Below are 9,679 nucleotides of genomic sequence, written 5' to 3' on the forward strand. Positions count from 1 at the left end.
GCCGGGTGCGGGGGAGATCAGCGCCCACAGCGAGGCCGTGGCGCCCGGCGATGAAGCGGCGGCGGTGGTGGAGTCGGTGGCAGCGGCGGTGGGGGAGGCGGCGGGCAGCGGCGGTGGGGGAGGCGGCGGGCAGCGGCGGCGGTGGTGGTGGCGGGTTTGGAGGCGGTGAAGACATGGTCGAACCCCGGGTACCTGATACCAAGGTGTTAGGAGCTAGGGTTTTGCCCGGTCTTGGCCGTAGGCAGTAGGGGAAGGAGGGGGCTGGGCGTGGCGATGAGCGGCCTCGCCGGCGGCTGGGCATCGCGGGAGAGGAAGATGGCGGCGGCAGCGCAAAAGGCAGTGGGGCGGCTAGGGTTCCGGCTCCTTTGGGAGCCGGACAATAAAGATAATCTTTCTATTGCTTTATTTCAAAGAGTCTTACAGCCTATATTTATAACCTAGATAACTTACATAAGAATTAACCTAAGATAACTTGCATAAGAATTAACCTAAGATAACTTGTGGGCTAAGATTGCCCGGTGGGCCTCTACGGCCGTAACAACCGCACTAAATGCAAGGGTATGTGGCGCTGCATCCCCTTACTGAGGCATACTCCCTCCTTTCCGGTTTATAAGGCTCAATTCAAAAATCTCACCAACCAAGGTAGATGGTGAGTGGTGGAATACCTTTTGTAGTTTGCAAAAGCACCCAATTAATGTTTTTGTTTTCCTCAAAAAAGTATGTTTACCAATGCATCAATTGCAATGCATGCATGCAGTACATGCATTGATCAATTTTCTCTTAATACTTGCATGCGATGATTTAATGCACTTTGGAATCTGAACATGTGATAAGAAACAACTAAATTGAGCCTTATAAAATGGAAAAACTAAAATTTTGAAATAAGCCCTATAAACCGAAAAAGAGGGAGTAAACGTCTGTCTTGTCATTGCAGCTTTAAAGTAAGATTAATAGTAAAGCCGGTTGGTGGCTCTATAGTAGAGCCATGTCATCGATAGCCCGTATTTGAAAAAGCATGCATTCAATGCATGGATGCTGCCGAAGGCAAAGGGAAGTCACATGATTGGGTGGGAGGAGCTGAACGCCCGCCATAGAGCTCGCATGCAGGTTGCTTTTCCTCGTTGCCTGTGTTATCGCCTGGCGACACATGAACCCGGATTGGTCCTCTCTTCTCACTTCTCTCTCCTCCACATGTGATTCTGCTAACATGAAAGCTCTTATTTATTTATTTTTGAATGTTGGTAGTTGATCTACCAAATTCATTGATCACGGAGAAAGAGTAACAGGAGCGCCGAAGAAGGCAAAGACATCAACGAACATGAAAGCTCTTATAGCCTACTGAGTAGTCTCTATTATACCTACTGACTCACTCCTTTTACCATCACGTTAGGGGAAGGTGTCACTCTCCCGGTAAAAGAGGGGTGGCGAGTCATCTACATCCCCCACACGACAACTAACCCTCCACCCCCGTAGGCCGTGGCAAGGGTGTACTCCCTCCGTAGTTCTTACGCGTCGCTGCAGGAAGGCCCAGCAAGTCTTGTCGGGATGATGACATGGAGGGGGGCCTTGTCGGAGCAACACCCACAGAAAAAAAATTGCAGCTTAGGGGCCTGCGAGCCTCGGTAATCTTGGCCTTCACAAGACTCTTCTCCTAGGGTGATGGTTTTGCCAGTGAGCGTCAACAACGCCGTCGTGGCCCATGCTTGTGAGACCCTGGTTCTCACCTTGTTGCGCTCAACTCAATCAAAGCCTGGTTGGACGCAGTTGAGAGCCAGGCACGATAGTAGATGACACAAAAAGGACAGGCCAAAAAACAAACATGTTTCGACTATCCTTTGCTACATAGTACGTTTCAACCAGAATACCAGACGCTTCAGTTCACAAATGGGGCAATCTGACTCGAGCGTATGTTAGTGGTGCCAACTAGGTTACAAGGACGAAAACTGTAACCATGGAGACGGGCTTGGGTGGAAACAAATGTATATGATGTAGAAGATCAAACACTGGCCAATCACAGCTTGTAAACCGGTGTGATCCCAAGCAGCTGGAAGCATTGTCGCATGACGACCGCCGTCGCTTCGCAAAGCAACAGCCGGCTTGGCTCCTCCGGTGACCCAACAACCTGTGAGTTGACAAAGATAGCGGTTACATCTCACGTGCTAAAAGGTGCTAGGCGTTGTCGCTGTGAAATGGGAGGCTGGCGCTTTTAGCCCTAGTAGGTGGAAGCTGCTGCCATTTTTTCACTTCGAATAAATTAAACCATGGAAATAGATAGAAGTATACCTGGCAGTTTGTGTAGAACCTTGTGAACATTTCGGATAAGTTGTATAGGTATTCACACAGAACACTGGGAAGGAGATTGGTGCATGCCTCTTCAACAATCTGACAGATAGAAGCACGTAACAAATCAATACAAAAGGAGGACAAGATCACACTTAATTAAGCCATACTCCTCATTAATGGTATTAGTTGTTGATGCATAGTAACATACAGGAATAACTTGAAAATAGAAGTGCCCCAATGCTTTACTAGGTGACTGGTCGGAACAAGCCACACACCAGCAAGCAACATACTTGGTGCGGCACTCTCCGCACTTGATGTGGAGGCACATCGTGCAGACAGTACCATCCTTATCATAGATGCCTTCACCAGCACACGTGGCTCAGTCGCCATTTAACCACCAATCTACTCCCTCCGTTTCTAAATATAAGTCCTTTTAGATATTTCAACACGGACTACATACGGATGTATATAGACATATTTTAGAGTGCAGATTTACTCATTTTGCTCCGTATGTAGTCCGTATTGAAATCTTTAGAAGGACTTATATTTAGAAACGGAGGGAGTAATTTTTTAGCACGGACAGGAATGGGGAGGTAAGCAAACGTGGATCTCAAGGGGATTTACAGCTTTACATGGCAGACACCGTGCCAGTGCGAGGAGCCTAGTATTTCTCCTTGATTCTAACTCATGACCTCCTACCAAAACCACCCCACAAGAGCACAATGGCCCATAAACCAGGTTGTTCTGATTTCATATCGAATTTGGCAAGTAATCCCTCTGTCCCATAATACAAGAGAGTTTTTGCCACTACACTAGTGTCAAAAACACTCTTATATTATGGGATGGAGGGAGTATTATCTATAAAACCAGTTTCCTAACGCATATCAAGTCAGATTTCCTTCAAACATACTTCCTCTGTATCAAAATATAAGACGTTTCTTGACACTGTTTTTTGATACGGAGGGAGTACTTAAGAATCTACAGAATATAACCACATCGAACTGGTTAGGCCAGCGGTTAGACGGGCAAACCGGCTTTGACCAGTTCACTACCCAGTCCTGTTTTTAAAACTATGGCAGAGACCTAGCCTGGGAGGGGTCCATCAGGAACGGGAGAAAGGACAAAAAATTAGGGGAGGAAAGAAGATGTACAACTTTTTGTTGACTCACAGCCAAGTCATCCAAACAGCTGCCCATGCGTCTACACATAATTGGCACTTCAGTCATATGATACAGCAAACTACCTTTTCATAGCCTAGGGCAAAAGGGGTTGAAGTAAAATGTATTGATCACATTGTGTGTAACACGCTTTATTTGCACCCAAAACAACTAGCACAAAATTCCTCAAAGAAAAAAACTAGCACAATCAAATGTTTACTAATCACTGTGCCTGCTCACAGTTCAACAATATTACCAGACTACAGTTGTGGCGCTGGATCAAATGAATAGATTTAGTTGCGGCGACAATCATACCTCTGCATAACGGATAAGATACAGTCCCAAGACACGCTCATCTGGATGAGCAAGAGAAATGTTCCCACTCTGAGAACAAAAAGTTAACAATTTAATCCATTTCCAATGGCCGAAAGAATTTCATGGTGATTTTATATAATTCACAGCATAAACATGAAAAGCTAACGAGTGTTTACCACTTTTAGCTCTTCTACATCCATGTTGGATTTTCGAATAATGGAGCAGATACGAGCATGAGCATACTGAAGATAGACAGCGGTATTTCCCTGTTCACAAAGGGAATAAGGATGTAAATAAAAATTAGGGAGAGTGAGCAAAAAGATGATGAGGTCAGAATAAAAGTTCCCTTCATGCAAAAGAAAGACGATACAGTAATGCCAGCAACAGAACAACAACAACAACAACAACAACAACAAAGCCTTTAGTCCCAAGCAAGTTGGGGTAGGCTAGAGGTGAAACCCATAAGATCTCGCAACCAACTCATGGCTCTGGCACATGGATAGCAAGCTTCCATGCACCCCATGCCAGCAACAGAAACACACAAAATAAATACAGTAAAAGACTTGGTGCAGAGCATTGAGCCATAGAGTAAAGACGTTGATCCATCCACAAAATGGTGGAGTTTGAAAATACCTTGTCACTTAGCATCTGATCAAAGCTGAACGTATAATTAGTCAGTCGGTTGTTCTTCAGATCCGCATACCTGCATTGAAGATAGAAAACATGACTATACAAATCGATTTAAGATTGAAAAGGTTTAATTATTCAACTTCAGTCCAACAAGTTTGTCCTCGTAAAAGAAGAAAAACTGGTACATACTTGACAGCGCCATATCCTACTGCCTTTGAAGTTTGCTCTAGTTCCTCATCAGTCCAGTCAACAATTTTACCTGAACAAAACCATGATCATATAAGACTACTAAAAAACAAAACAAAGTTGTATAAGCGTACTGCTTACCATTTTCAGTGAGACGCTGGAGAAGTTCTGATTTACTTCGAGATTTAGCCTCATCAAGTAGGTCTCCCAACCGAACAACCTCAGTACTACGAGTTCGGAAGCGCTTGCCATCTGCTCCAAGAACAAGGCCAAACCCAACATGACTCGTTTTTGGGAACTTCTTTTCCTTTGGATCTGGAAGCCAACCAGCCATCCTGGCAGCCTGAAACAAAAACAATATGTAAAACAAAATCCCATGCAGAATATGGAATGAAGATAAAAACGGTTCTCTTGATCTGAAGAATTACTAGCATCAATACTGCAATAATATGTTTCTGGTAAAGATAAATGGCACTTTGTACATGCCTTGAAAAACATATCAAAGTGCTGCTGCTGACCAACATCTGTTACATATATTATCCATTCCGCCTTTTCAACATTAAGCCGGTACCTTCATAAAAGCAAGGACCAAGAAAAGGTGTAAGTTCATAAAATCCATCACTGCACAAACAAGACTGCATCAACTATGAAAATATATCCACTTTGCTTCTACAGAAAACAGCTAAATAGGCACTCAGAAAGATATGAAGGAAAAAACATGTATTATTTAGCTACTAACCAAAGAGCAGCCAAGTCTGTCGAGGCATAGTTGAAGCCACCATCTCTTTTAACGACTATCAAAGGAATTTGATGACCTTGAATGAATATTACACGAGCACCCTCACTTTCCTCGATCAAACCTTGGCTACTCAATTTCTCCAAGACTTGCGGAATATAGGGATTATAAAAGCTCTCCCCCTGAAAAGTGAGTAGATTAGCTTCGTCTCATCGATTTAACATAAATCGATAACCTTTTGGTTGCTTCCAGGGAAGAGACAGACAACATGTATATAAACATTCAAGCGATTGAACACAAAGGAACACAGATGCTTTGATCAGAGTGATTTTGGATGATAAAGCAAAGTATAAAGTGTTGCAGAAAAATGGCATCAACAAATACACAACAAAAAGGGATTTCTTAAGTCTTGAAAATATCTCAAGAAATATTGGCTGGTAATATGATAAGCGGAAGAAATTGGCCAAAAAAGACAGGGCTTTATTTAAATTTCTAAATTAAAAGGATCCATAACAACAAATAAGTGAAGCCAGATTGTAATAATTGGCAGCAATTGTAAATTTTGGATCTGCGAGGATTCTATGACAATGAGAAAATATGCCAGGGTGAGTAAACTAAGATTTAATATTTGACTACCAGCATGTTCTTCATTATGATTCAAGTGGGAGAAAGAAAATAAACACCTTTGAGCAAAAATGCTAATCAACAAACATTGCACAAGTTCCAGTTCAAGAAAGTACGATATTTCATGTTGCAATTTGCATACAACAAGGATATTATGAGGGCAAACATTCAAGAAACAGATGCGTTGGTTTGAACATTAGAAAAATCAGGTTGCAGCTACATTCCACGATACTTTATTGAGCAAACTTTATAGATCAGTAAAAAAAGCAACATTACCTTTTCTTCAAGTTGTACATCTAAGAGCTTGTAAACCTGGTCAAATTCGTTCCTGCTGATTTCACATATCTTTTTCCAAGCAGCACGATACTTCTCCTCCCCTCCCTACAATGTGTTATTGCTGAGGTTAGAAGAAAAAACACAATCTTCCCAGACTCCACATGCAAGAAGGTGAACTTACCTGTAACCGAACAACAGCTTGTTGGGCCCTATCTTTAAATTCTGCATCTTCATCAAATCTTTGTTTGGATGCTTTATAGAAAACCTGCAGCAAATAACCAAATTAATATATGACTATTTGTTTAATGAATCAGAAATTCTAACACAATGTAAAATAAGCACTTCTTTTGACTCTGGCAAAACAAGCACAATGCATGGAACAACACCTTACCTGAAGGTCACCAATAGCCTGGCTGCCAAGTTCCTCCCAATTCGGAAACTTTTCAAATAGAAATTCTATGAGCATTCCAAACTGCATGAACAAAGACCAAGATAGTTTAGTACACGAAGCAGAAATTCATTTAACTTAGAAGGCCTCCATATAAGCAAGCAAATTTTTCAGTTACTAGTGCCTACAGAACAAGCAGAAGTAGATATCTCTGCCAATGCAATATACCAAGACTCCAATTTCTCCAGCACGACACAAAATGGTTCGATCAAGTACAATTTCAACTGTGAGTATATTACAAAATACTCCCTCCGTCCAGAATTAGTTGACGCTCAAACGGATGTATCTAGACGTATTTCAGTGCTAGATACATCCGCTTGAGCGTCAACTAATTCTGGACGGAGGTAGTAGATAAGAAAGCTTAGATATTAATAGTACATCTAATAATTACAAGGTTATAAAATGTGATCAAAGAGCAATCGAAGAGCTAAAGGAAAACATGGTAACATTTGGATAGACAAATTAAATCAAATTAGATTGTGAAGTGGAAACAAGCTCTAGTTTATCAAACTACCGAAGTACAGAAAGTAGTGCACATTGCAGCAATGAATAGAGTACATCATAGTGTCATAGGTAGTAAGTAGATCTCATGGAAAACACCACCAACAGAACCTGGCAAATATTTGGTGGCACAGAAGAACCGCACCAAATGAACATTTTAATGCATCAATGTGTCAAAGGTACATGAAACTGGAAATGGATGCAGGCCCAAATATCATAACCTCACCCAGGAAAAAATAAGGATGAATTTATGTGCATAACAACAATATCTATGAACCAAAAGGGTTCAACAGATTAAGGGGTCATATGTTTGTACCCGTATTTTTCACCAGAAAAAAGAAACTACTAATAAAGAAACTAAAGGTCATAGCACCAAATCTATTACCTGTGTACCCCAGTCTCCCACATGATTGCGTCGGAGAACTTCAACATTTGAGAATTCAAACATGCGTGCTAAGGTGTCTCCGATGATTGTTGACCTTAGATGCCCAACATGCATTTCCTTTGCAATATTAGGGGATGAGAAATCAAGTACTACCCTCTTAACTGGCAGAATTGGTGCCCAAGTTGTGATGCCATTCACAAGCATATCTTGTATTCTCTGCAACAATGTAGTTCATTGGTGCTTAGCAGAAAGGAATTGTAGTATCAATGAATGCATGCAAAGCTTGCAGGTAAAACAATCTCAGGCAGACCTTAGCAACCCAGCTCTTGGATAAGACAATATTCACGAAACCAGGACCAGCAACAGAGGCTGATTCAATTACATCACAGGCAGGCAGGTTCTTAGCAATCGCCTGTGAAAAAATCAGCACGTATGAAAAGGTTGAAATGAATAAACAAGGAAATAATGGTAGTGGCACCTACGAAAGAACACTCCTACACGATGAGATCTTGAAGTAAACCACCAGCATCAAGAGAGTTAGGGTCATTCTAACCTGTCCGATTGCATTGGGGTTTTTGAAGCTTGTCCCGGATCCCTTTACTTTTGACCACAATCCCATTGCATTGTTGCTGCATACGGTTTAGGTAAAGTTTGAGCACATTGAAGGGATGCTAACATGAACAGGAGTCGCACATGTCCAGATCATCAAATAAAATAGACACATAGGGGACATACCACTGGTAGTCACCAAACTTTCCCGTGCAAACTTCAACTATCGGTTCTACATCCACTTCAGGCACTGTCGCACGGAGTGACAGAGCCACCAAGTTGGAGATCTGCTGCTTGACACTCCCAGCTCCCTGCAGGGCCTGGCAGTTTGAGACGCCACCATCATAATCAAGTAGACAGGGGCACACAACACAATCATCTCCAGAACCAGCAACCCAATACTCACCGGTGCTGCAGGTTCCTGGGCCGAGCCTGAGGCAGAAGTGGAGGTCTCGTCTCCCATGGTGGTGGAAGCGTAGCAGGCGCTCCTAGGTGACCTTGCGAACGGAGATGCTCTACAATGACCTAGCTAGATAGGCAGCACAAAGATAAGCAAGAAGGCCGAAATTAGGCCCCCCAAAAAAAGGAATTATTTAGTGAAGCTTGTCGAACTCCCGGATGGAATTTCCAAGATGCTATTTAACCGGATGCTACTTCAAGTGCAAGATGCTATTCAGTTCGACAGCCACGAATCCCCAAGCTACAATTTAAACCTAGCATGTCATAGGTTAACTTGAGCAGAGTACAGAATGAACCACAGCCTTTTTCATCCCCAATTCCAAAAGCTGTGGGTAAATTCGCATGCCCCCATACGCTGACTAGCAGATTCGTGCACAACAAATTTACTTTAGAGTGCTATAAACCGGAACCATGGGAAACTAAATTCAAACCAAACATCTCAAGCACCGTACACTCTAAACCCCGTAAAAGGTCCAGTAGACAATCCGCCATTCCCTGTAAAATCTTCGGAGCTCGCAGGCGCTGACCCAAAACCAAAAACCGCACCAAACTCAAACCCATGACCCCTCGGATTTCTGCTGCCAAATCAGACCTCGCAACTCCGGGCGACGCGGGGACCGCGCGGCGCCATGAACAACCGGAGCGGGGTGGAACCGGATGGGATTGGGGGAGGAGGAGAATTCGCGGGAGAAGCGAGGGCTCACCGAATCGCGGAGCAGCGCGGCGGGCGGAGACGAGGAGGAGTCGCGCGGGGGTAGGCGCCGCCACTACTGCAGTTGCTGCTGCGGCCGCGAGTGCCCGCATCTCGACCTCGTTCGCGAATAAATACGCTCCCACGCCGCGTGCAGGGAAAGGCTAGGCGAGGGTTTTCGCTCCGCCTTATCGGGCCCGTCAAGTCTCGACCTCTTTGGGGCGTGGATATGGAGCCAAACACAGCTTCCGCTCGAAATTTGCTTTGTTTTGACTTTTAAATTTCAGTCTTTGGGGCTTATTACGTGTGGATATGCCGAACAGGTTAAGATTTTTGAACAGATTTCGCTAAAAATCTGACGACATATGCCATATAAAAACATTTGATTTGACATGGTTAAAAATGTGACATCAGACTTTTAACATTCTTTTTCGAAAAC

General features: G+C 43.3%; 1 protein-coding gene across 4 annotated transcripts; it reads right to left on the reverse strand.

Annotated features, from left to right (window-relative positions):
• Positions 1 to 1,800: 1,800 nt before the first annotated feature.
• Positions 1,801 to 9,409, reverse strand: LOC119327592 (arginine--tRNA ligase, cytoplasmic-like). Of its 4 annotated transcripts, none has more exons than XM_037600697.1 (18): positions 9,254 to 9,409; positions 8,497 to 8,615; positions 8,277 to 8,401; positions 8,095 to 8,170; positions 7,852 to 7,953; positions 7,542 to 7,757; positions 6,599 to 6,679; positions 6,389 to 6,472; positions 6,208 to 6,312; positions 5,311 to 5,489; positions 5,058 to 5,142; positions 4,713 to 4,914; positions 4,575 to 4,644; positions 4,389 to 4,458; positions 3,932 to 4,021; positions 3,756 to 3,824; positions 2,284 to 2,382; positions 1,801 to 2,122 (listed from the first exon to the last, which is right to left on the reverse strand). In XM_037600697.1, the coding sequence occupies exons 1-18, from the start codon at positions 9,351 to 9,353 to the stop codon at positions 2,012 to 2,014; spliced, it is 1,983 nt and encodes a 660-aa protein (XP_037456594.1). In that variant the 5' UTR covers positions 9,354 to 9,409; the 3' UTR covers positions 1,801 to 2,011. The 4 variants fall into 4 exon arrangements, with proteins under 4 accessions (XP_037456594.1, XP_037456588.1, XP_037456600.1 ...); XM_037600691.1 differs by having other exon boundaries at positions 8,277 to 8,410; XM_037600703.1 differs by having other exon boundaries at positions 8,497 to 8,619; positions 9,254 to 9,392.
• Positions 9,410 to 9,679: the final 270 nt, after the last annotated feature.

Source organism: Triticum dicoccoides, chromosome 1B (assembly GCF_002162155.2).
Source record: "Triticum dicoccoides isolate Atlit2015 ecotype Zavitan chromosome 1B, WEW_v2.0, whole genome shotgun sequence".
NCBI classification, from domain to species: Eukaryota; Viridiplantae; Streptophyta; class Magnoliopsida; order Poales; family Poaceae; genus Triticum; species Triticum dicoccoides.

What these genes read in the sequence shown, in the direction of transcription:
- LOC119327592 (XM_037600691.1), bottom strand. Translation starts at nt 9,353, where the DNA reads ATGCGGGCACTCGCGGCCGCAGCAGCAACTGCAGTAGTGGCGGCGCCT. An exon ending in ACTTTGATATGTTTTTCAAG is followed by an intron (nt 4,915 to 5,057) that starts GCATGTACAAAG and finishes TTTTTGTTTCAG; the next exon opens with GCTGCCAGGATGGCTGGTTG. An exon ending in ATCTTATCCGTTATGCAGAG is followed by an intron (nt 2,383 to 3,755) that starts GTATGATTGTCG and finishes TCTATCTGTCAG; the next exon opens with ATTGTTGAAGAGGCATGCAC.